The sequence below is a fragment of the Choloepus didactylus genome, chromosome 4, assembly GCF_015220235.1.
Source record: "Choloepus didactylus isolate mChoDid1 chromosome 4, mChoDid1.pri, whole genome shotgun sequence".
In the NCBI taxonomy this organism is placed as follows: Eukaryota; Metazoa; Chordata; class Mammalia; order Pilosa; family Megalonychidae; genus Choloepus; species Choloepus didactylus.
The window spans coordinates 153,237,611-153,264,436 of NC_051310.1; the positions used below are offsets into that span (position 1 = coordinate 153,237,611).

At 37.0% G+C, this 26,826-nt stretch overlaps 2 protein-coding genes across 2 annotated transcripts; both read left to right on the forward strand.

Annotated features, from left to right (window-relative positions):
• The first annotated feature begins 15,753 nt into the window (after nucleotides 1-15,753).
• Nucleotides 15,754-17,296, forward strand: LOC119532926 (olfactory receptor 11H12-like). The gene is made up of 2 exons (XM_037835159.1): nucleotides 15,754-15,768; nucleotides 16,727-17,296. Exons 1-2 carry the CDS (start codon nucleotides 15,754-15,756, stop codon nucleotides 17,294-17,296), a joined length of 585 nt encoding a protein of 194 aa, XP_037691087.1.
• A 5,361-nt stretch (nucleotides 17,297-22,657) lies between these two features.
• Nucleotides 22,658-23,595, forward strand: LOC119532220 (olfactory receptor 11H6-like). The gene is given in 2 exon segments (XM_037834419.1): nucleotides 22,658-23,002; nucleotides 23,005-23,595. Coding segments are annotated over 2 exon segments (936 nt in total).
• The last annotated feature ends 3,231 nt before the right edge of the window (nucleotides 23,596-26,826 follow it).

Genomic DNA, 26,826 nt, shown 5'->3' on the forward strand with positions numbered 1-26,826 from the left:
CACACTATCTAATTCAACCTGTACGGTCAGTTTATTTAAAAACCATAATTACCTGGAACCTAGAATAGGGAAAGGACTCTTGCTATTCTGTATAGGTTATTGTAATACTCTAATACAGCTCAGAGTATTTTGGGCAGAAAATTAAAAAGAATTTGCAAAGTCCCCTTCAGGGACCGGGGAAAATTGTGGAAATATTAAACCTCCCTGCCTTGGGAATTCCTGATATTCTTGCAAGCATTAGGACTCACAATTTAATAAGTCAAGTCCTCAATCTTTGAGCTTACATTTATGAATCTTTTTCCTGCAAAGGAGAAGCTAGCCCTACTTACAATTATGCCTAAGAGTCATCCCTAAAGAACCTCATTTGTTGCTCAGATACGGCCTCTCTCTCTCTCAGCCAACTCTGCAAATAAACTCACCCCTCCCGCTGTGTGAGACATGACTCCCAGGGGTGTAAGTCTCCCTGGCAATGTGGGACCTGACTCACAAGGAATTGCCTGGCCCTGGAATTATGAGACTAAGAACGCCTTCTTAACAAAAGGGGAAAAAGAAATGAAACAAACTTTAGTTTCAGTCACTAAGAGATTTCAAATACAGTCCTGGGGTCATTCTGGAGGTTATTTTTATGCCTTATATAGATATTCTTTTTAGTTTCTAGTGTATTAGAGTAGCTAGAAGGTAATACCTGAACCTGTTGAGTTGAATCCAGTAGCCTTAATCCTTGATGATGATTGTATAACTATATAACATTTATCAGGTGACCATATGATTGTGAGAACCTCGTGACTGACACTACCTTTACCCAGTGTATGGACAGATGAGAAATAAAATAAAGACAAAAATGTATAAATAATAGAGGGTAAGAGGTATGGGATGTTTTGGATATTCTTTTTTATTTTTATTTTTTTCTTTATTTTGCAGAGATGAAAACATTCTAAAATTGCTTGTGGCAATGAATGTACAACTATATGATGATTTTGTGAGCCATTGATTGTATACTTTAGATGGACTATACAGTGTGTGAATATATCTCAATAAAATTGCACTAAAAATATCTGGAGATACATAGCTGTAAGATGGAATAAAGTCATTATGCATGCAACAACGTGGAAGTAACCTGAGGACATTACTTTGAGTGAAATAAGCCAGAAACAAAAGGACAAATACTGTATGGTCTCATTAATAGGAACTAAATATAATGAGCAAACTCTGAGAGTTGGAGTTGAGAACACAGGTTATAAGTAGATAGAAAGAGGGTAGAGGTTGGGCATTTGATGCTGACGGAGTATAGAGCGTTCAACAAAATTGATTGCAAAGATCCAGAAATGGACAACACAATACTGTGTGATAGTAGCACAACACTGGAAGTGTAATGAACAAAGCTGAGTGTGAGTATGGTTGGAAGAGGAAGGCTGGGGGCATGCATGACACCTGAAGGAAAGACACAGAATAAAAACTGGGACTGGGATTTAATATTCCTTCTCCACAAAACTTCATTCCATGCCAAGTTTAATAGTAAACAGGTGATTACAGCAAACATAGTCTGAAGAGGGAAAGGCAACCAAGGACACATACCCTCAAGGATGAATGTCTAGGTAACAACATCAGACAAGCAACCTAGACCATCTGAAGATGTGGCCAAAGGTGAGAGAAACCTAGAATGGTTTCTGGAGGCAAAAGATGATGAATATTGATTATACATTCATGAGCACATTCAGCTACAGAAGCTATAACTTGTTTCACTAACCCTCAGACTAAAAAATAATTTTATAAATTATTGTAATTCAAATTCTTGAAAACAAACCAAAAGAGTGGGCAAAAGATGGGCCATAAGCAGATATGAGAAGTAAAAGAGGTAGGCTGCAGTAGAAGATGTTGGCATCAACAGCACATCTACTCAACCATTTGTAACCATCTGACTTGGACAGTTATACACAAGTTTGAATTCATGGTGCGGGTGTCCCAATTCAAATGTGCCATATGTCTCATCACTTTCTACCTGTGGGCTTTCTCCAAAGCATTAGGAACCTTCTCATATTGAAGTAAAATGTAAGCATAATAAGAGGTGGTTAATGCCCCATGCAGCTACTCTCGAATAGAAGACAGGATCCAGTGGATAAATGTCAGCCTCCTGTGCCATGGATAGATGGGCTATTCTGGGACACATCTGCAGCCTTCCCAGAAGTGCTGGAAGAATCAAGCCACAAATGCCTATGGTAGTGGCCTTGAATAAAGCTAACACATATTGACTTTCCCTGTGTATCTACAGCCCCCCACCTTTCTCTCCCACCCCTCTCTCTTTCTCTTTCTCCATCTCTTAGAAGATTTTCAGCAACTTTATAAACTTTGTCAAAGGACCCAGTTGAGAAGAAAAATGCAGAGGTTGTGTGAAGGGCTGGGGTCCAGTGACTAGGTGGAGAGCTTGACCATTAATGGGATGATGAAAACATAAAATCAGAGTGCTAAAAATGGGGAGGAATATGTTGTAGAAGTAAGTTAACATGATTGATAGGCAGAATTAGAGCTATTACAATTGATAATTGTTTTAGCTTAGTTTCTTCCTAAATTACAGCATAAGGTATGACCTTGGATGCAAGTAGTTCGTGGTTAGCCCAGACCTGAGAGAGTTTCAAAGTTTTTCTATGATGACATGTAGTCATAATTGCATAATTTAAAACAAATTTTTATTGAAAGGATTGTGGGAAGATGGAGGAGTAGAAAGCTCCAGAAATCAATCCTTTCACCAGAACAATATTTAAACAGGCAGTAACTGTGTGAATCAATTATTTCAAAGCTCCAGAGTCCAGTAGACCAGTGAGCAGCATCCAGGAAAGAGCAGGAGGAAGAAGCTGGTAAATGGTGGTCACTGAACTACACTCTCTGAGGCAGCAACTGCCACCCAACCCCCAACCTCACAGCAGCCAACAGTGAGGTACTGGTGCAGCTTGCTAGTGCCAAAGTGGGACATAAAAACTCAGCTACTCAAGATCCAGAGTGTGTGGTCCAAGCACTGATCACTGCTTTTGATTAACTACTTCAGATCACTGCACACCCAGCTCAAGGTGACCATTGTCTCAATCCACCATTGGAAAGGGCAGCAGAGGAGACTTGAAGTTGGCACACTTCCTGAGAGCTGTGGACAATTGAGGGGCTGCATTTCCTGACAGGTGACAACATAGAAGCACAACTTAGAGGAGCCATGGCAGAAACTCCAGACCCACTTCCTGCCTACTCCTCATCCCCTCTCCAGGGTAATTTGGAGCCATGCAGTTCTCCCTTTGTGGGTGCCTGTGCTTGTTTCGGCTGGGAAAGACTGAGTTGGGAAACTCCTCTCCAGTGTGCCCCTCTTCCCAAAATTTGCCCCCCAGACAAAAGCAGCTTGAGACTGTGAAAGCAGAGGTAGATGCAATTGAGTCAGGTCACCTGGAGCAAAGGCTTACCTGCTTTAAATCCTGCAGAGAAGCATCCAGAAGAGGAAGTTCCATTTCCTGGAGAATAGAGGCAACATTGCAATTCCTGTAATCAGGAGAACTCCAAAGGCCACTAGCAAGCACAAGCCTAGGAAAAGATGCAGGCCCAGAAAAGACAGGGAAGAGACTGAACTCTGCATTTGCCTTGAACTGACCTTCTTCATAGGAGGGCTGAATTCTGAAGGAGAACACCAGAAAATGGAAAGACAATTTGCAAAGACTGTGAAAGGTGTGTTTTGCTTAGGTCTGCTTAGTTTTGCTAGCTCCTGACACTATGAAAATCTGTCATATCACCAGCTGGCTGGATATAAACTCAAGAAACAGACATCTCAGGGAATAAATCCCAAAGTTAGCATTAAAAAATATTAAAACATACAGTGTGAAACAAAAGATTACAAGAAAACAAAGAAAAAGGAAATGATGATCCATTCAAAGAGCAGGATAAAATTCAGAAATCAAAAAAGAAAAGACTTTGGACATATTTAAGAAAGACTTTAAAAATGCTCTTCAATATGTTAAAAGAGATGAAGGAAAATATGGAGAAAAAAATAAAGGATATCATGAAAACAGTGAATAAACAAAATGAGACTATCAATAAACAGAAATTTTGAAAAAGGAACAAACATAAATACTGGAATTGAAGACCAAAATAACTGAAATGAAAAATTCCCAGGAAGCTTTCAACACTAAACTGGACCTGGAAGAAGAAAGAATCAGTAAACTCAAACACAAGACAATCGAAATGAGGCAGGATGAGGAAAAGAAACGAAAAAGAATTATAAAAGCTAAAATAGCCTAAGAGACCTGTGCGACACCAAGTGTACCAATATACACAGTTTGGGAGTCCCAGAAAGAAAAGAGAGGGAAAGGGCCAGAAGGAATATTCAAAGAAACAATGAGAGGAAATGTCCCAAACTTAGCAAAAGACAAGAATTTGCACACCAAGAAGCCCAGAGAATACCAAACAGGAAAAACTTGAACAGAAACATACCCCACATACTGATTAAACTGTTTAATGCAAAGAACAAGGAGAGAGTTGTGAAAACTACAAGAGAAAAACAATGTGTTATGTACAAGGGAATTCCAATTAGACTGGGTGCCAATTTCTTATCAGAAACCATGGAAGCAAGTAGATGGGGGTTGAAATACTTAAAGTGCTGAAAGAAAACAACTGCCAACCAAAAATTTTATATCCAGTGAGATTTTCTTTCAAATATCAGGGAGAGAATAAGACATCCCTAGATAAACAAAAGCTGAGGGAGGTCATCACCACTAGACATGCCCTACAAGCAATGCTAAACAGAGTTCCTCAGAATGACAGGAAAGGACACTAGGCAGTGGAACAAAGCAATGTAAAAAAATAAAGACCAAACTGCTTGGAAATCTGGAGAATGACTGAGATTGGAGAAGGACTCCACTATTCCTGAATCAAGGGTAAAGGGAACAAAACAGCACAAAGAAAGGGTAGGACATCTATGACTTGAACCTGCCAGTCAAGATCTCACCCCCTCACTCAGTCCCAAGCACCTCAAGAGTCACCACCAAAATGAAAATGGGCCTTTATGAACATTGAACCAATCTGGCTCCCTGGGGTGGAAAACCCTAACGGGGAAGTTCCCTGTGGCAAAAAATGTATCACACAAAAAGGGGAAAACTAAACTGCTGTAAGGACAGACACAGGACTGAAAAGCATAATGAAAAGGGGACACTGAGTAAGAGACAGCAACTGAAACAAAAGACAGGACAATTGAAGTCATAGAGTCAGAAGAAGAGATAGAGGAAAAGTGTAGAAAAAAATGAGCAGTGTCTAAGGCACACATGTGACAGCATGAAGTTTCCCAACATATGGATCCTGGGAGTCCCAGAAGGAAAAGAGAAAGGAAAAGGGCAGAATGGAAATTTGAGGAAATAAAGCCTGAAAATTTCTGAACTCTTATGAAAGACATAAATAAACATGTCCAAGAAACTCAGCATACACCAAACATGATAAACCCTAATAGTCATACTCCAAGACACATACTAATCAGAATATCAAAAGCAGCAAAATAAAAGTAATTTGTCACATATAAGTGATCTTCAATAGACTAAGTTCCAATCTCTTATCAGAAACCATGGAAGCAAGATGGCACTGGCATGAAATATTTAAAGTACTGAAAAGAAAGAGAAAAATGGTGAGCCAAGAATTCTTTATCCAGCCCAACTGTCCTTCAAAAATGTAGGAGAGTTTGCAACATTCACAGATAAACAGAAACTGAGAGAATTCATTGCCAAAAACCAGCCCTCGGACCAGCAATGCCAGCCACGTACTGTCTCAGCTGACAGAGGTGTTCTGGCCATGCCAGTTTGGATACATTATATCCTCCCAAAAGCCATGTTTTAATCCAATCTTGTGGGATATTTTGATTAGGCTGTTTCCATGGAGATGTGACTCACCCAACTGTAGGTGATAATTTTGATTAGATTATTTCCATGGAGGTGTGGCCCCACCCATTCAGCATGGGTCTTGATTACCTTACTGGAGTCCTTTAAAAGAGATGGCCCAGACCCAGACAGTGATGGACGCTTTGAGATACTAGCCCAGAGTTTGCTCCAGAGAAGCTATGAGAGGACAAAATACCCCAAGAGCAGCTGAGACAGACATTTTAGAGAAAGCCATTTGAAACACAACCTAGGAGCAAAGGACTAGCAGATGCCAGTCATGTACATTCCCAGCTGACAGAGATGTTCTGGATGCCAATGGACATTCTTCAGTGGAGGTATCCTCTAGCTGATGCCTTAGTTTAGACACTTTTATGACCTTAGAATTCTAAATTTGTAACCTAATAAATCCCCTTCATAAAAGCCAATCCATTTCTGGTATTTTGCATAACAGTACTATTAGCAAACTGGAATAGTATCTTTACAAATTAGTAGGTTATAGACTAAGGTTATATAATACCTTAGTAATAATAATACCTTAGTAACCTTAGTAACCACAAAGAAAATATATTAAAAATATGCAGAAATGGAAATGAGAAAGGGATCAAACAGATCTCACAAAACATCAAATATACAGAAAAGAAGTTTGCAATAAAGGAAAAAAGAGACAAAAAAGAGATGACATATAAAAACCAAAGGACAATTCCTGGATAATCAAAAGCTGAGGACTTCATCACCAGTATATCAGTCCTAAGCAGGCTGAAGGGAAGGGACACTAAACAATTGACTGAAACCACATGAAGAAATAAAGATTTCCAGTAAAGATCTCATGGTAAATATGAAGACCAATACTACTGTATTGTTGATTTATAACTCCACTATTTACTTCCTACAGGATCTAAAATACATCAACTGTAATGATAAATCGGTGGTTTTGGACTCAATGTAAAATATGTAATTCTTGACAAGAACTACATAAAGGTGGTGGAATGGAGGAGTATAGGAACACAGTTTATGTGTCCTATTGAAGTTAAGTTGGTATCAAAGAAAAACAAGATTGTTATAGATTTAAGATGTTAAATTTAAGCCCCATGGTAAACACAAAGAAAGTATCAGAGAATATGACCAAAGAGATGAAAAGTAGAATAGGGGTTCCAAGAAGTGGGGGAAGGGGCAATGGGGAGTTAAGAAATGAGAGTAGGGTTTTTGTTTGGGGTGAAGGGAAACTTCTAGAAATGGATGGTCAGAAGGTGATAGCATTGCAACATTCTAAATGTGATTAATCCCACTAATGGAATGCTGGGGAGGGGTGGAATAGGAATATTTAGGCTATATATATCTTTCCACAATTGAAAAAAAAAAAAAATAAGACAGTCTAAATAGATGACAATTAAATGCCAAGGATGATCTTGGATGGGATCTATGGTCAGAGGAGAGGAGGCTCAAAGGGAAACAGATGGGACACAAGTAAAAAAAAAAGAAATATAGAATGTAAGCTTTATATCAATGTTGAATTTCTTGAACTTCTTAGCTGCGTTAAATGAGATTGCATAAAATAATGTTCTTGTCCATGGGAAAGGTATATGTGAATTATATTGTTTGTTCAAAGATATGTGCAGCTTGCCCTCATGTATTCAGAGAACAGAGCAATAGATGATGGGTGTTAGGGAGGGAGGGAGGGAGGGAGAGAGGGAGGGAGAGAAAGAGACAGTGGTGTGACAGGATCTTAAAGATGATGGATCGGGGTATCGGGGGAGGAGGGTCGGGGTATGATGGAGTTCTATGTATGGGGTTTGTACTGTTTTTACAACTGTTCCTGTAAAATTGAACTTATTTCAAAATAAAATTTATTATTAAAAAAAAACCAAAGGACAAAATGCTGAAGTCAGTACTGCCTTTACACTAATAATACTGAATGTTAATGGATTGAATTCCCAATCAAAAGACACAGATTGGTAGAATGGATTTCAAAAAGCATGATCCAACTATTTGTTATTTACAAGAGACTTAGACCTGAAGACACAAATAGGTTGGAAGTGAAAGCATGGAAAAAGACAAACCATGAAAATAGTAACTAAAAGAGAGCAAAATAAACTTTAAGGCAAAAGCTGTTATGAGACAAAGGACATAATATATTAATAAAAGGGTGAATCCATATATATACATATTTATGCATCTCAACACAGTGCCCCCAAAATACATGAGGCAAACATTGGCAAAGCTAAAGGGAAAAATAGAAACCTCTACAAAAATTGTTGAAGATTTCAATATATCCACTTTCATCAACAGATAGATCACCTAGACAGATGATCAATAGGGAAAAAGGGAACTTGAATTACATGGTAAATAAGGTAGATCTAACAAATATAGAGAGAACAGTTCACCCCCAAACAGCAGAACCCACATTCTTCTCAAGTGCACCTGAATGGTTCTCCAGACAGACCACCTAATGGGTCAAAAAAACAAGTCTCAAAGGACTTGACAAAGGAATGAAGCTAAAAAATGATTTTTGAATGAAATCAAAAAAAGGCAGAGAACTAGAAACTCCACAAATACTTGGAAGTAAATAACATACTTTTACACAATCAATGGGTCAGCGAAGAAATCAGTAATTATCTTAAAAAACATGAAAACGCAACATATGAAAACTTATGGTATGCAACAAAGGTAGTGCTCGGAGGGATATTCATAGCCTTAAATGCTTACATTAAAAAAGAAGAAACACCTAAAATCAAAGACCTAACTGCATATCTGAAGGAACTAGAAAAAAGCAGCAAACTGAGCCTAAAACAAGCAGAAGGAAAGAAATAACAAAGATGGGAACAGAAATAAATGAAATAGAGAACAAGAAAAGAGAGGATGTTAACAAAACCAAAAGTTGGTTCTTCAAAAAGATCAGTAAAACTGACAAACCTTTAGCTACGCTGCTGGGGGGGGGGGGAGGATACAAATAAATAAAATGAGAAATGAGAAGGGATCATTACTATTAACCCCACAGAACTGAAAAGGATCATAAGGTGGTACTATGGCTAACTATATGCCAACAAACTTGGCAACCTAGATGAAATGAGAAAATTCCTAGAAACACACAAATAACATACACTGAATATAGATAAAATATAAGATCTCAACAGAACAATTATAAATAAAGAGATAGCTCAGTCATCAGAAACTCCCAGCACAGAAAAGTACAAGACAAGGTGTCTTTAAAGATGAAGTCTACCAATTATTCCAAGAATTAACACCAATCCTGCTCAGACTCTTCCAAAAAATTGAAGAAGAAACACTACCTAATTTTATGAGGTCAACCTCAGTCTAATACCAAATCCAGATAAAGATTCTACAAGAAAAAAATTGCAGAACAATATATCTTATAACTAAAATGCAAATATCCTCAACAAAATACTAGCAAACCAAATTCAACACCATATTAAAAGCATTATAGACAAAGAGCAAGTGGGATTTATCTCATGGATGCAAGGAAGATTCAATATAAGAAAAGTAATTAATGTAATACACCACATGAACAGAGCAAAGAGGAAAAAAAAACATGCTTGTTTTAGTTGATGCAGAAAATGCATTTAGACAAAATCCAGCATCCTTTCTTGATAAAGACATTTAGAATAATAAGAATAGAAGGAAATTTCCTCAACATGATGGAGGCATATATGAAAAACCCACTGGTAACAACATGCTCAATGGTTAAAGACTGAAACCTTTCCCTCTAAGATCTGGAAGAAGACAAGGATGTCCTCTGTCACCACTGTTATTCAACACTGTACTAGAAGTTCTAGACAGAGCAATTAGGCAAGAAAAAGAAATAAAATGCATCAGAATTGGAAAGGATGAAGTACAACTTTCATGTTTTGCAGATGACATGACCCTATATATAGAAAGTCCTAAAAAATCTACAACGAAGCTACTAAAGATAATAAACAAATTCACCAAAATGGTGGGGTACAAGATCAACATGCAAAAATCAGTAGTGTTTCTATACACTAATGATGGACAATCTGAGAAGGAAAACAAAATAAAATCCATTTACAATTGAAACTAAAAGAGTCAAATATCTAGGAATAAATGTAACCAAGAATATAAAGGGCTATACACAAAAAAACTACAAAACTTTGCTAAAAGAAATTGATGAAGATCTAAATAAATGGAAGGACATTCCATATTCATGTATTGGAAGATGTCAGTTCTACCATAATGATGTCAATTCTACCATAATGATTTACAGTTTCAATGCAATTCCAATCAAAATTCCAACAGCCTTCTTTGCAGAAATTTAAAAGCCAATCATCAAATTTATTGGAATGACTAAGGGGCCCAGAATAAGCTAAGTGGGGGACTCACACTTCCTGACTTTTAAGCATATTGCAAAGCTACAGTGATCAAAACAGCAGGGTACTGGCACAAGGATAAATATATAGACTAATGGATTTGAATAGAGATTTCGGAAATAGACCTCCCATCTATGACAACTGAGTTTTCACAAATGTGCCCAGTTGTACTCATTGGGAAAAAAACACTCTCTTCAACAAATGGTGGTAGGAGAACTGGCTATGCATATACAAAAGAATGAAGCAGGGTGGCTATTGCACACCATATACAAAAATTAACTCAAAATGGATCAAAAACCTAACTATAATAAACAGGACTATAAAACTCCTAAGCAAAAAGATGGGGAAGCATCTTCAAGATCTTGTGGTATGCTGTTGTAGTTTGCTAAGCTGCTCAAAGCAGATACCATGAAATGCTTTGGCATTATCAATGGGAATTTATTAGCTTACAAGCTTACAGTTTTGAAGCTGAGAAAAAATGTCCAAATAAAGGCATCATCAGATAATGTTTTCTTACCAAAGACCAACTGCCAGCAATCCTCAGCTCTTCTGCCACATGGCAATGGACATGGCAGCATCCCTCCCCACTCTTCTGGGTTTCATTGATTTCAGCTTCTCGCTTCTGTAGCTTTCTCTTTCCTTGTCTAAATTACATTCTCTTATAAATGACTCCAGTGAAAGGATTTAGACCCATTCTGGGCCACACCTTAACTGAGGTAACTTCATCAAAATGTCCTATTTACTATAGGTTTACACACACAGGAATGGATTCATTTTAAGAACATGATTTTCTGGGGTACATGCAGTTTTAAACCACCACAGAAGCAATGGTTTTGTAGACTTTACACTGAAAGCACAAGGAACAAAAGAAAAAATAGATAAATTTGAGCTCGTCAAAATTAAAAACTTTTGAACATCAAAGGACGTTATCACTAAGGTAAAAAGACAACCTACTCAATGGGAGAAAATATTTGGAAACTACATATCCAATAAGGGTTTTATGTCCAGAATGTATTTAAAAATCCTACAGCTCAACAATAAAAAGGCAAACAACCCATCTAAGATATATGCAAAAGATTTGAATAGACAGCTCTCCAAAGAAGATACACAAAAGGCAATAAAGCACATGAAAGACGCTCAACATCATTAGCTATTAGGAAAATGCAAATCAAAACCACAATGAGATATCATTTCACCCCCAGTAGAATGGCTACTGTATTAGGTAGGGTTCTCTAGGGAAACAGAAACAACAGGCGATATTTGTAAATATAAGATTTTATAAAGGTGTCTCATGCAACAGTGGGGATGCATGAGTCCAAATCTGTAGGAGAGCAGCAAACTGGCAACTCTGACGAAGGTGTTTAGTGAACTCCTCAGGAGATGCTGGCTAGCCAAAGAAGTGAGGGTCCTCTCTCTCCCCCTTAAAAGTCTTCAACTGATTGGATTAAATCCAGCTGATTGAATTCTCTCATCGTGGAAGACCTGCCCTTTGTTGATATAATCAGTCACAGGTGTAGTCGACTGACTGTTGACTTAATATATCAGCTTAATCAGACACCTGGACACCATCACCTGGTCAATTTCACACATGAACTTAACCACCACAGCTACTATTTAAAAAGTTGAAAATTATAAGGGTTGGAAAGCATGTAGAGAAATAGGAATACTCATTCATTGTTGGTGGGAATATGAAATGGTGCAGACACTGGGAAAAACAGTTTGGCAGTTCCTCATAAAGTTAAGTGCAGAATTAGCATACAATCTGGCAATTCCACTTCTAGATTTCAGACCCAAAAAATATTTGTACATCAATATTCATAGCAGCATTATTCAGAATTCCCAAAAGCCAGAAGCAACCCATATGCCCATCAACTGATGAATGCATGAATAAAATGTGGAATATAACATATAATGGAATACTATTTAGCCATTAAAAGCAAGGAAGTTCTGATTCATGTGACAACATGAATGAATCTTGAAACCATCATGCTGAGTGAAATAAGCCAGACAAAAAGAACAAATAGTGTATGACCTCACTGATATGAAATATTTAGAATAAGCCACCTCATAGAGTAAGAATCTGGAATACAGGTTACCAGGGGCTGGGGGGAGGGGAGAGAGAATGAGGAGTCAATGTTTAAATTGGACAGACTTTCTATTTGGGTTTATTTTAAAGTTTTTGTAATGGATGGTGATGATGGAAGAACAACTTTGTGAAAGTAATTAACAGCACCGAAATATATTTGAATATGGCTAAAAGGGGATATTTGAGGTTGTACATATGTTATTAGAACAAAAATTTAAAAACAAACATAGGAATGTACAACACATGCAGTGAACACTATTGTAAATGATGAACTATAGTTAATAGTATAATTATAAAAATATTCTTTCATGAATTGTTACAAATACACCACACTATTGCAAACCAATTATAATAGGGTGGTATATGGGAAGTCTCTAATAAAAAAAAAAGTGATACTTTAAAATTTTAACCAGGTCTCATCTGTCCTCTGCTCAATCCTTCCCGAGATCCCTAATTTACTCAAAGAAAAGGTCAATCATGAAAATGACTTCTACATCCCTACCCAACCCAGTACCCTTGTTACTTCTGATGGCTCTTCTCCTCTTCCCCTTACTCACTCTGCCTCCAGTCATATTAGCTTCTGGTGTTTTAGTCATAAACACCAGCATATACGCACTTTAGAATCTTTTCTCTTATACTTTCCTTTACCTGGAATGATCCCTAAAAAATATTTTCTTATCTAACTCATTCACATCCTTCAAATCTTTGTCCAACTTGTCCCCTACACACACACACACACACACACACACCTGAGAATCCCAATTTTCCTTTTCAACTCAACTAGTTTCTTTTTTCTATAGCACTTATAGTCTAAAATAATTCTAAACTTACATATCTATTTTATTTATTCTTTATTTTTTTGTCTCCCCGGTAGAGTGCAAGTTCTAGAACTACAACCATTAAAAAATCTATGAACCATCTATAACTAAATTAAAAGTCAAACAACTAAAAAAATTGCAACAAAAATGAAAAAGGTTAATAGTATATACACAACTCAAAAAAGTTGATGAGGAAATCACTATATATATATAACGGACAAAAATATCAACAATCAACAATTCATTCAACAGAAATTACAAATGCCTAAGTTTTGGTAATGGATGGTGGCAGTAGTGGCAAAACATTGTAAATGTAATTAACCCAATGAATTGTATACCTGAAAGTGGATAAAGTGGGAAATTTTAGGTTTCATATATGACACCAGAATAAACATTTTTTCAAAAATGCAAATGGTTAAGTGTAAAAAAGCTTGATGTAACTAGTAACCAGAGGATTGCAGCCTTAAAAAATAACATAGGAATGCTTTCTCCTATCAATGTAGAGATAAATTTTTAAAGTAATATCCCTGATCTGTAAGATGGCATCCTCTTAAACACATATTTTGAGAATACACTTTGGAAAACAATTTGGAAAAATATATTGAAAACATCAAACTTCATAGATAATTTACCTTATAATTTTCTTTCAAATAATCTGTTCTACAGAAATATTCTAAAATTAAATGAACATTTAAAGGCAAAGATTTCTGTTGCATTATTTTAAGAATTGAAATTAGCCTAAACACATAAGGAGAATGAAAAAAAAAATAAAATTCACTATTATGCAGCTTCAAAAATAATTATGAAGAGATTTAATTTCATGGGAAAAAAACCCCTATGTAAGCAGGATAATAAATTATAAATGCTGTGTGATCTCAATATATAAAGAAAAATGATTAGAACCAAAAGACAACAATAAATATGCCAAGTTTTTACCTGAATTTATGTCTACTTGGTAAAATTGTCAGTAATTTTCTGGTATCCCTTAACTTTTCTGAAACTTCCAGATTTTTGCAATGAACATTTATTATTTTGATTAACAACAAAAAAACTGATAATTTTTCATTACAACAGTGATACCTGGCACACAGGGTGTTTCAAGGATTGAACAAAATAACTTACATGCAAAAATTTGTCAGAGTGTCAAGCATGAGATGACATCATAGTTCTCCTTCCCTGCAAAGTCAAGATGCAGGGTAAGTATTTTCAAATTTAAGAACTCAGACTCTGCTCTCAGAGAGATCTGAATTCAGATTACCATTTATTAGATGGCAGACCTTGAACAATTTAAGTAATTAATTACTTTAAACTTCAATGACATCACCTGTAAAATAAAAATAATAATATTTACTTTACTGGGTTATTATGGAATGAAATAAGATTATTCATAAAAATTACACATTTCAGTGCCCAGCATATAATAAACTTTCAATAAATACTAACTTTAACATTTGATGGCAAAGTCAAATGTCCCTACAAGAACGAATAGACCTGTGGATCAATATAATAAATTTTAAAATAAGGACACAAAATAAGTTTTCCATTAATCAGAAAAAGAGGCTCAGATTTGCAGGACAAATGGACAGTGTGTCAACAGAGTGGAATCCTGGCTCCAGTGAGAAAAGGAGTAATAGATGTTTAAAATGAACTCATGGAAGGAGAGGTCCTTGGGGTTAGCGCCCTGGAGCTGAGTGAGTCTCAGCAAATGTCCTCTTTAGGGAAGCTGGCTCTGTCCTAGAGATAATTTCACTGGGGACAAGAGGAAAATACAAGCTTTCATTCATGTCACTGCATGGGTGGGGAAGGAAGGGGGTGGGCAGTATGGCATCCAAAGAAAAGCCTTTAACTGTCATGCAAAAAGAAAAAGAAAAACATTTCCCCAAATGCGCTCGAAGTGAAAGCACCAGGGACAGAATTCTGAGATCCAGGGGACATAAAGAGCAGGAGAAAAGCCCATCTGCCATCACTGTTCCCCTCTCCCAGTCAGTACTGGAATCAACTCCTTCAACAAAGGGCAAATACCCGTATTTCATAAACGTGGGACAGAGAAAAACATGTGTTCCATTTTGCATTTGGCAAGATGAGTTTGAAAAAGTACCTTTCCATCTTACAGTCTCTGGCTGAAAAAAGACTCAGTTTCAAATTTTGTCAGTTTGAAAGACAAAAGAAAAATTATAAGATAAAGACATATTGTTTTCACTTAATCATTTTTACTATTGCCACAACTTTTATGAACTTTATTACAAATTACAGCATTATCCTTAAAATAAAATTTTCTGAAGAAAAGTAAAATCCAAAATTCAAATGAATGTTATTTTCCTTTTGGTTTCTTTTAAGGAAGAAAACTAGACTGGGGATAAGCTAAAACTCCTTCCAAATAAGAGAGGAGTAACAATGCAAATTCTCTCCAGAATCTCATGGTTATCTTTCCTCACAACAGTACATTCAATTTTTTAAACTTCACTTCTAATCCCAGCCCTGGGTTTATGAAACGGTACAGGTCACCAAAAGTAAACTACAGCCTTCAGGATGCCCTCCGGGAATTTTCCCTTTCCTCACAACCCTGGCACAGAAGCTGACTTTTTTGACTTTAAACCCAATTAGCAAATGAAGTGAAGATGAGATCCCACAAGGTAAGTCAAACATGGCACAAACAGGGAGCCTCCTGCCACCCTGGAATATTCTTACTGAAAGAAGTGCAAGAGTAGCAAAAGTCACAAAAAAAGTGCCTAGGGAGGGTAGACTTTAGAAATAATATTTTACAATGATTTTTTTTTCAGGTTATAAAAGTAACATATGTTGCTCATAGAGATTTTGAGAAGTATAGACTTAAAGAAGAAAATCATATAATCCATAATCTAACTACTATTAATTTTGTTTCATTTCTAAGATTTTCTTCTATTCTTTTGTATGTATTTTCTTTTTCTATAGAAATGTTTGTAAAGCATTATATAAACTCTTGTTATAAAAAGAACTCTATAAAGTATAAAGAACTGTGTAAGTCTGCCACTCAAGGAATCAACATTATCTGGTTGCTTTTTAAAAATTTAGAATCTCAGGCTCTATTCCATTCCTTTTGAATCAGAATCTGCATTTTCACATGAACCTCAGGAAATTCTTATGCACTGCTCTGATGAATATCCTTATTATTATTTTTCCCATTACTCTAATCTTTTTAATGAATGTAAACATTTTAAAGTATCTGAATATTGCTAAATTGTCTGCCACAGAAAAAAATACATATATACAAGTTTTTCTGTGTGTCATTGTGCTGCAACCTTCACCAACAGTTACTGCAATGTTTCATCTTTGCCAATTTGAAAAACAAAAGAAAAAATCACATCTTTCATATTTAAATTAACAACCTTCAAGCAGAAATGTAGAGATTATAGATTTAACTTACACATTATAGTACAGTTTCATATTGACTCCTGAAATCCCTATTAATTTATTGAAAATAATATTCTTATTTTAAGAAGTTTCACCCTATGGGCATATAAATGTATGTTCCAAAACATCTATTATATTAAAAAGTAGGCAAGAATACAGTAGGCCTCAGTAAACTTTAATAGAACCTTTTAAATCATTTAGGCCAGTGATGCAATCTGTCGCCCCCTGCAATACGCCACCATCATGACTACTAAGTTCTGCAGCAGCCTCATCATCTTTTGCTGGGTGTATGGTTTCCTCTGGTTTCTGTTCCCAGTGACACTTGTTACCCGGCTGCCATTTTGTGGCCCTAATGTGACTGATGACTTTCTGTGTGACCTGGGTCCCCTGCTAGCCCTGGCTTCAGCCTGTGTCCCAATCCCAGGTACTGTTCTCATATGTGGCACCATGAGCTCCCTCCTCATCTTTGCCACCGTTTTCTACATCATTGGTTCATATACTCTGGTTTTGAGGGCTGTGATGCAATTGCCATCAGCTGCTGGCCAGAAGAAGGCCTTCTCCACCTGCTCCTCACACTTGGCTGTGGTGTTTCTATTCTACGGCTCTGTCATGTTGAAATATGTGAGTCCTGGATCAGGACAAGCAGAGGGCATGCAGAAGTTCACTACTTTGTTCAGCTCTGTTTTGACCCCTTTTTTCAACCCCATGATCTACAGCCTCTGGAATAAAGAGATGAAGGATGCCTTGAGCAAAGTTCTAGGAAGTTCCTAAAAATGGTCTGTGATGTTAGTGAATTGTAGATAAGTTCAGACTTTGAGCCACCTGTCCTTGAAGACTTAAGAAACTGGCAAGTGGCCATGAAGGAGGCAGACTCTGAAGGAAAAAAAAAGACTTTAAATCCCATTGACCTCTCCTCACATATTGTGTGATTTGACCTACCTGTAATCAATAAAAAAATATTGGGGAGATTTCACAATCTTAATAAATGATCCGCCCAATGCCTGTCTTCATAATTCCTTGACTTCCTTTACTCTGGTTACCTTTATCTCTACATTTGAGCAAACTGACATGTTTTTCGCTAACACTGGCATATGCTCCCTCAATCCTGCCCCCTAAAAATCCCTCATTCTTGCCAATGGAAGACTCTGAGTTCTCCGAACATAGATAATACCAATTCCTCCTCCTCCTTTATCTTGTCCTGTGTGTCATATTCCATGTCCTCCTTTTCAGTGCTAATGGTTCCACATAAACTCCTCATCCTTTCTATGTGTTCTAGGAAGGGAGAAGAGGCTGGAACAGAGCAAGATAAAACACGACAAATTTACATTTCTTACAGAGATTCAGCCATTTTATTGAATAAATGCCCCTTGGATTGCTGCAAGCTTTTGGTTAATTTCTAGAGTTCTGGTAAGGTTTATTTTGAACACTTTTGCCAGTGTTTGTGTTGCTTTAACAGAGGAGCAGATTTTTGGAGATCTGTATGCTGCCATTCTGGAAGCCCCACCCTAAACTTTTTACCCGTAGAAAACAATGACATGAGTTCTAAAGTACTTGAGTGTTATAGTAGAATTGTGGGCACAATGTTATAGCATAAAACTCATAGCTAATTTGGCATGGAAAGATGATATATAGAAAGTAATACAAAGGAAGTGGCAGTTCAGTTAGAACGATAAAGAAAAATAGAACATCTGCAGACATCCACACAAGGAGAGCAGCCCATAAAATTACCCACAGTAATATTGGCTGAAAATAAATTTAGAGCACTTGGAATTAACAGGCAGAAAAGAAAGGCTGAGCAACTAAAAATGAGTAAGAATACAAGTGGCCACATGTATCCAAGATCTTCTAGTAAAAGCGATCATTTACATTAGTCCACTGGGACCCTGAAGAGTAAGTTGAGATAAGCGGCCAGAGCTGTTCTAACTCTCCCTCCTTATCTTTGGTCCCAGCCACTTTTACTCTGTAAAGAGTATCAGGAACCAGTGAAGGAAGTAAGTCTTCATAAAAGAACAAATGCTGGGAGTTAGACGGAGTAGGCCCCCCACAAGCCCTCTGAAGGGCCAGAAGATAACCTAGGCCTTATATCCAGTACCATTTCAAGTACGATTGTGAGGTATGGCAAGTTGTTATTTGGTACCTGGTAAATTTCCTTTTCCCGGAACTTCTCCTCCAGGTGGCCTTATCACTGGTGTCATACAATTCTCTTTACTTTCTCCCCAAGCTATTACTGTATGTCTGCATTTTGAGAGTTTACCTAATCCTAAATGGCACCTGAAGAATTACAAAAATACAGATGCTGTGTGTCATCCCAAACTTCCTAAAACAGAATCTCAGAAAATGGCATGGGATTTTTTATTCATTCCAAGAACTTTTGCCTTTTAATTCACAAAATCTTGAACAATTATTTCACCTCTTGAGCATCAGTTTTTTCATCTGTAAAATGGAGTTAACACTGATGTCATAGTATTGTTGTGTGGATGGAATGAGATAATACATGTAAAGCACATAGTAAGTACTCAATGAATTGAAGGTGTTTCACTATTATTAATCTTAACCCAAAGAAATTATAACAGCGGAATTTTGAATATCACAACTATTAGGGAATAAGGCCGATATTTTGGAGAAAAAAAACTTTTACAAAAAGGAAGGAACTGTAGAAGGGACACCTCCCAAATCTGCGTTTGCCGCCCAGCGTGGCCAAGAGAAGTCACACCAAAAAAGGCTGAGGAGGAAAAGAGGGTTTATTTCCAGCAGCGGGGGTATCAGGGAAAGATTTTTCAAATCAGCCTCTCCGAAGTGACTTTTCAGTTGGCTTTTATACCCATCAGAGACAAAGAGAGAGAATCATTTTAGTTAACCCATAACAGAGGTTTGGAAATTTCCTACTTCCTTCAGGAATTAGGTGCCTCCGTGTGTGTCTAGGGAGACATACGAAAAGGCTTTATTAATTCCTTGGCATTCTGGAGACCATAGAAGAAAGCTTATTCAAATCTGGATGCAGACTTTATATTTACATATTGCTGCACCCTTTGTATTTATATTTTGCTGCTTTGTAAGACCAAGTGTTCTCACCCCCTGCCTACTCACCATTTTAAAGTTCCATTTAAAAGCTATTTTAAAGGTCACATTTTAAAGCTACTTTACAATTTCCTGCTTGCTTACAGTTTTAAGATTATATTTGAAAAATCACTGTTACAGAAGGAAAGAAGGAGAGAGGGGTTAGGTGTGTGAGGGAGGGAGGAAAAGAAAAGAAAGTAGCCTTACCAAACCATTGAGTGAGTCAAGAGAAAAGAGAATGAGAACTCTAGTGTCATAGCTCTAAAACTGACAGATACGAAAGTCCAAAATTTGCAGATAGACTCAAAACATGAATACAATTGAATGTGAGAGATTAGGAAGAATAACAAAAATCTACTCATCCAGCTAAACTGGTGTTGTTGTAGTGTTTACAACATCATAAAAGTAAGCTTTTAACAGAACCAAAATTACAATCTGCTCTAAGAATAGCATGAGATGATGTGATCATCCTGGGACAACCTGGGTCCCAAGAGCCAATTAGCGGGCTCCTAAGGAAAGGAAACATTTGGGATACAACTGGCAATCTTCCCTTATAATGTCGCAATTTTTGAACTCACAGGAGGCTATATCCCTTCAAATGAATAAGACATAAGTTTCAGAACAAGATAGATACGTCTTTGTCATGTAGCAAATATGCTCATTTCTCTCCAGACCAATACTGTGTACCCAGCAACGTAAGCCCATCTCTGGCTGGTGGCTGCCGAGGATGCCACCCCCTCCATCCTGCCTGCCTTTGCTGCAGCAGAAACAGAAGATTACAAATTAGACTTGTCAGTTCTATGAAGAGATGGGTTCAAAAGAGATGTAAGGAGAGGACATCTCTCAGGCATGTCTTTGAGCTCTGCATTCTATTGTCTGGCTGTAAAAACAACAGCACCTCAATTCACATCAATGAATTTAAAAGGAAATCCAGCTTTGCAATGAAGAAAGCCAGGGAAACTTCAGTGAGAGAGATGAGGATACAGAAAAGCCTCCAGTATCACTTAAAGGCTATCTTAATTAAGCAGAAGTTTATACCGAGTCACAACCAGCACTTCACCGGAACAGAGACATTGGCAAACTGACATCTGGAAAGGACTGGGTAAGGGGCTTTGAGGAGCAGGGCTGAAAAACTTCACCTCTCTCCATTTTCAGCCCTGTTTTCTCTGGTGCAGAGCAGATGATCCAGTGCTGAGAGAAGGGACAGCTTCGAGATGTCTGAATTTGCCAGATTGGTGAGTTCGTTCCCACTTGGTTTGCAAAACCATTGTAATTGTCACATGCATTTGTCCCAAATATTTCTTCTTGCTTTTTTTATTCTTTTCTCATGGTTTCTTTGATTGCTGGAGTACACTGAATTCCTGCTACAGAGAAAACACCCAGAGCTTTGCTGCCCCAGAGACAATCTACTCATAGACTTAAGAGGAGTTTTACAGTGAGGTGTGAGGTAAAGATTTCTGAATCTCTGCCTTATCATTGTGTCTCTAGCTGCAGCGGTTAAGATCATCCTGAAAGTAATGCCATTATGCGATCTGCAAAGCAACACATTTTATAATGAATAACATTAATAAATATTCTTATCTAGCATATTTCAAACATAAAAGTGTCTAACGCTATATTCTGGACTTACATGTTCCTGAATAAATATTGTCACCTAATCATGTCACTCTGGGTCATTAAGGTACAAATAATGACTACCCCTCACTAACTGAGGCATCCAGAAAATAGAGACCAAACTGAGTACAGAATCTTGGGAGATTTTGTTGGCCTTGCCCTGCCCCTCTCACAATGTATAACAATGTCCCAGGGAAGAATATTTTCATGAAAATTTTATACGTTCCAAAATTACAATAACTTCCTAGTCCTCCCTCTACCTCCCCAATCAACTTCAACCTTCCACACCTATAAAGGTGTGGGAGGAACACAGGCAATAGGGAAGTAGGAGGGGGCTCCTAATAGGGAGAGAGAGTTTGTGACTCTCATCTTGTCTTTGGTCCCCAGAGGTCACTGGTGGGAATTGCTGACATTTGTGATCCTCTGCATTCATCCATAAACCAGAACAGTGGGAGCCTTTCTGGAAATCCTGACATCATAGGCAAAAATTTCAACAATCCTAAAAGAATATACCAGGTCCATTGCTCATTATTTCTACCTACTGGGAGAGTTATAATTTAGTCCAAGGTTTAAAAGAGGTATTTTAATCTGACTGGTAAAAAATGGGAATATTGTGTACATGTTTAGGCGTAAAAACTTTCCTACACTATCAAGAGCTGATGACCATGGAAGAAAGGAGGGCACATTTGACATTTTTTGCCTGGTTACAAGGCCCCCTTAAGGTTAACAATATTACTAAAACATGTTTGATAATGGATGGTGGTGATGGTAGCACAATATCTGAACATAAGTAACAGCATGATATTTATATATCCAAATGTCATTGAAAGGGAAATGTTAGGTTGTGTAAATGGTACTAGAATAAAAGATTTTCTAAAAATCCATGGAACTGCAAAACACAGTGCCCCCTATGCTAAACCATGGACCATAGTTATTGGTACAAAAAAAAAGAGTAATAACATTGTAAATCCAACATTTTTCCAGAATAAAAGTGAAATGTGTGAAGATTTCATTGTAGTATTCGTTATCTTTCTGTCTCCTTCTACTTCTCTGATTCATAGCATTTGTGTCTGATTCCAAAGATACAATTACATGAAATTAGTTTTTTTTTTCATATTTTTCTACAGATACCAGTCGATGACTTTCATACTTCCTTACACACATGTCTGAGTACTGTCATTAACCTTCTCCAACCTGCTTATTCCATAATATCTTTTATTGTGAGAAAATTCCAAAGAGGAATGAGGGAGACTCCAAGGATTCAGAGGGTATAATTATATCAAGTACTCTCAAAGTATGACAGTCTTCAGCAGTGCAGTTGGATTATTACTTATTTATTAGAATAACAGAATCTCAGAAGTGAATGAGCATTTAGGACTCTACAAAGGAAGTGCCCATGAGGATTGGAGAATAAGATCATCTGTGTCACTGTCACTTTTTCCTTTCATCACTTAGGAAGACATGAACATGTCCAGAGTCAACACAGTGACTGAATTCATATTCCTGAGCTTCCCCTGTTCCCGTGAGGTTCAGGTCCTCCTCTTCATGCTGTTCTCTGTGATGTACATCCTGACACTGACGGGGAATGGAGCCATCACCTGTGCAGTGAAGCTGGATCACAGGCTCCACACCCCCATGTACATTCTGCTGGCCAACTTCTCATTCCTGGAGATTTGTTACATCAACACCATTGTACCCATCATGTTAGAGAACTTCCTGTCTGAGACAAAAACAATCTCTTTCACTGCCTGCTTTCTCCAGTTCTACTTTTTCTTCTCCATGGGCATCACTGAGACCCTCTTACTGGGCCACCCATGGCATTTGATTGGTACCTGGCCATCTACCAGCCTCTCCACTATTCTATCATCATGACCAATCATCTTTGCATGAACTTAGTGGCCCTCTGCTGGGTAATAGCCTTCCGATGCTATCCACTTCCTATCTATTTTATAGCACAACTCCCCTTTTGTGGTCCCAATACCATTGACCATTTTGTCTGTGACCCTGGTCCCCTTCTGGCCTTGTCCTGCATTCCTGCCCCTGGAATTGAGCTTTCCTGCTCTATATTGAGCTCTCTTATTATCTTCATCACCTCCTCCTTAATCCTTGGATCCTACACACTAGTCCTCAGAGCAGTGTTACGGGTTCCCTCAGCAGCTGGCAGACGTAAGGCCTTCTCCACCTGTGGGTCCCACCTGGGTGTAGTGTCTTTGTCCTATGGAACAATCATGGTGATGTATGTCAGTCCAAGCTCTGGATACCCAGCCGGGACACAGAAGATAGTGACCCTGTTCTACTCATCAGTGACTCCACTTCTAAACCCTCTGATCTACAGTCTCTGGAACAAGGACATGAACGCTGCCCTAAGAAAAATTCAGATGTGCACAAAAATTAGTTAAGGTGAATGAGAGCTCACAAGTGGACCAAGATTACGATATTTCTCTTTTTTCCCATATATACTCCTAGTTTTATTTTTTTACAAAAATGTTCATTTTCACCTATATATTCACATTCAGATTCGTCAATTTCTGCCTAATCATTTAATGAATAAGAGTATTTCAAGTAAACCAGACCTTGCCTTCAAATTAGGACTTGATACATAAACTTGAATTAAATAACCTAGATATCTGGATTTTAAACCCTGACCTCTCCAATAACTTCTTCCCCTTTGTTCTGTGATCACTTTCCTGGTCCCTGACCTCATGTTCTTTTTGACTTCTCATAAGTGTACATCCAATTCTTACACTTGGTTTTTCTGGCCTGATGATATCTGCCCCACTCCTAGCAGAAAACTAGAGAATTCAAACCATTTTAGCTCAGATAAAAAGAAAATTAGCAGCAATCAGTAAATCATAACTGAGCCAAAATTTATATTTAATTGACACCCATGCTTCTAACAATGAACTAAAGCACTTGTTCCCAAATCTGTCTTGTTTGATACTTACTTGGGGAATCTTCTTAAAAGAATAGATTACTGGGCCTTTCTCCAATTCTCTTTAATCAGAATCTTTGAAGTGGACTTTGTAAATCTTTATTTTAATGCTACCCAGGTGATTCTAGTGCACCTAGATCACCACTAGTCTATGGACCAGTTTTTCTGAGTCTCTTTCTTTTAATAAATAGATGATAGAAGCAGAGAAAATTTGCATATCATTTCCTACTCTTAGCTTGGAAATGGAAAATAATAATCGGTGACTCAAACACTAGTGACAGCAGCAGAAGTTTCTTTTCCTAACTTGACTTTCAAGTCCTTCATTTATCAAATACTTCCTTCTTTCCTATTCCTATCTGTGCAGTATAGTTAAGATACCTAAAAATAAGGTTTCATTTAAAAATAAGATTAGTTTGCAATGGCATTATACTTTTGCGCTAGTTTCAAATGAAGGAAGGTTAAGTTGAACACACAGCCCAGAAGAGGTAAAAGAGAGAGGCAAAAGAGAGAAAAAAAAGCCATAGTGATTCCAAGATACTGAAACCAAGAGAGATGTAGAGGAATTTGATGACAGCTCCAGATTCTTTGACCTGACTATTTGGTAAAAAATAAATTGGTTATTGTTGCCTGGTATTGTTCTAATTAATTCATTCATGCAATAAACATTTATTGACCTATGTGATGTGTACTGAGATTGCATCAGTGTACAAGACAAAGTCCTTACCTCCATTCTTCATTGCATTCTAATGAAGAAGGCAGATAATAAGAAGGTAAACACATAAGTTTATAATTCCAGGAATCATAAATTGAGTAAAAAGAATAAAGGAGAGTATGAATATAGGAAAAATTGGGATAGGATACGGGATAATTTAGATAGGATGGCAAGAAGCCTTTCTGTGGAGGTGATATTTCAAAGTGAGGAAACAAACTGTGTGCAGATCTAGGGGAAATAAGTCCCAAGCAAATGCAGGTATAATGTATCTGCACATACTAAAATGATTATCCACTCCTGATAAAAGGTCTTAGTAAACTGGAAGTAGACATGAACTTCATCAGTCTGTAAAGGGTATCTTCAAAATCCTACAATAACACCATACCGAATAAAGTAAGACTGAATGAATCAGAAATGAGACAAGAGTATCTGTTCTCGCAACTTCTATTCAACATCAGACTGAAGGTTCTAGAAAAATGCAATCAGGCAAAGGAAAGAAATAAATGGCATCCAGATTGAATAAAAAAAGAGAAACTGTTTTTAAATGACCATGTCATCTATGACACAATCATCTATGTAGAAAATCCAACAGAATTTTAAAAATGGGCTATTAGAACTAATGAATAAGATACAATCTCCATATATAAAAATCAATGGTATTTCTATATAATTGCAATAATCAGGAATTTAACTTTTAAAAATTAATGCCATTTACAATAGCATCAAAAAATAAGTAATACTTGGGGATAAATCTGACAAAAGATGTGAAAGTCTTATACAATAAAATCTACAAAACATAGCTGAGAGAAATTAAAGAAGACCAAAATAAAGGTAAATAAATGTAAAGATATAACTGGTTTATGGGTTGGAAAACTCAATATTGTTTACATTTCAAGTCTTCCTAAGATGATCTATAGATTCAACACAACCCGAATCAAAATCCCAAGCAGGTGTTTTTGTTGAAATTAGCAAGCTAATTTTAAAATGCATATGGAAATGCAAAGGACTTAGAATAAATAAAACAAAATTGGAGGACTAACACTATCTTATTTCAAGACTTATTTAAAATCTGCAATAATCAAAACTGTGGCACTGGGATATAGTCAGACAAATAGTATACAGAGCCCAGAAATAAACCCATACATACATGGAAAAAGGATTTCAACAAAAGTGCAATGACAACTCAATGGACAAAAGATAGTCTTCTTAATAAATGGTGCTAGAATAATTAGATATCCATATGCCAAAAAAAAAAAAAAAACTGAAATTCAATACACCTCACAAAATATACAAAAATTAACTCAAATGGGACCTAAACGTAAACTCTAAAACTATAAAACTTATAGAAGAAAACACAGAAGAAAATTCTTCAGATCTTGGTTTAGGAAAAGATTTCTTATATGCCTCACTAAAAGCATGGTCCATAGAAGATCGAATTTAAAAATTGGACTCCACTAAAATTAAAAAGTACCCACTCTTTGAAAGACACTAACAGAATGAAAAGACAAGCCACAGACTGGGAGAAATTATTCACAAAGCACATACCTAATGAAGAACTTGCATCCAGAATATATAAAAACCACTCAAAACTCAATATTAAGAAAACAAACAACCCAATAAAAAATAGGCAAAAGATTTGAATGGACATTTCATCAGAAGACAAGTAAGCAAATGAAACCACACTCAACATCATTAGTCATCAAGAAAATACAAATTAATACCTCAATGAAACACCACCAGACATACCAGAATGACTAAAATTTAAAAACTGACCATACCAAGTGTTGGTGAGTATATAAAGGAATCAGAACTCTCATCTACTACTATTGGGAGTGTAAAATTCTCCAAGCACTTTGGAAAATGGTTTGGCAGTTTTCTAAAAAATTAAATATCTGCCTACCATATGATATAGCCATTCAACACCAGTATTACCCAAGAAAAAAATGTGTATGCCATACATAAACTTGTACACAAATGTTCCTAACA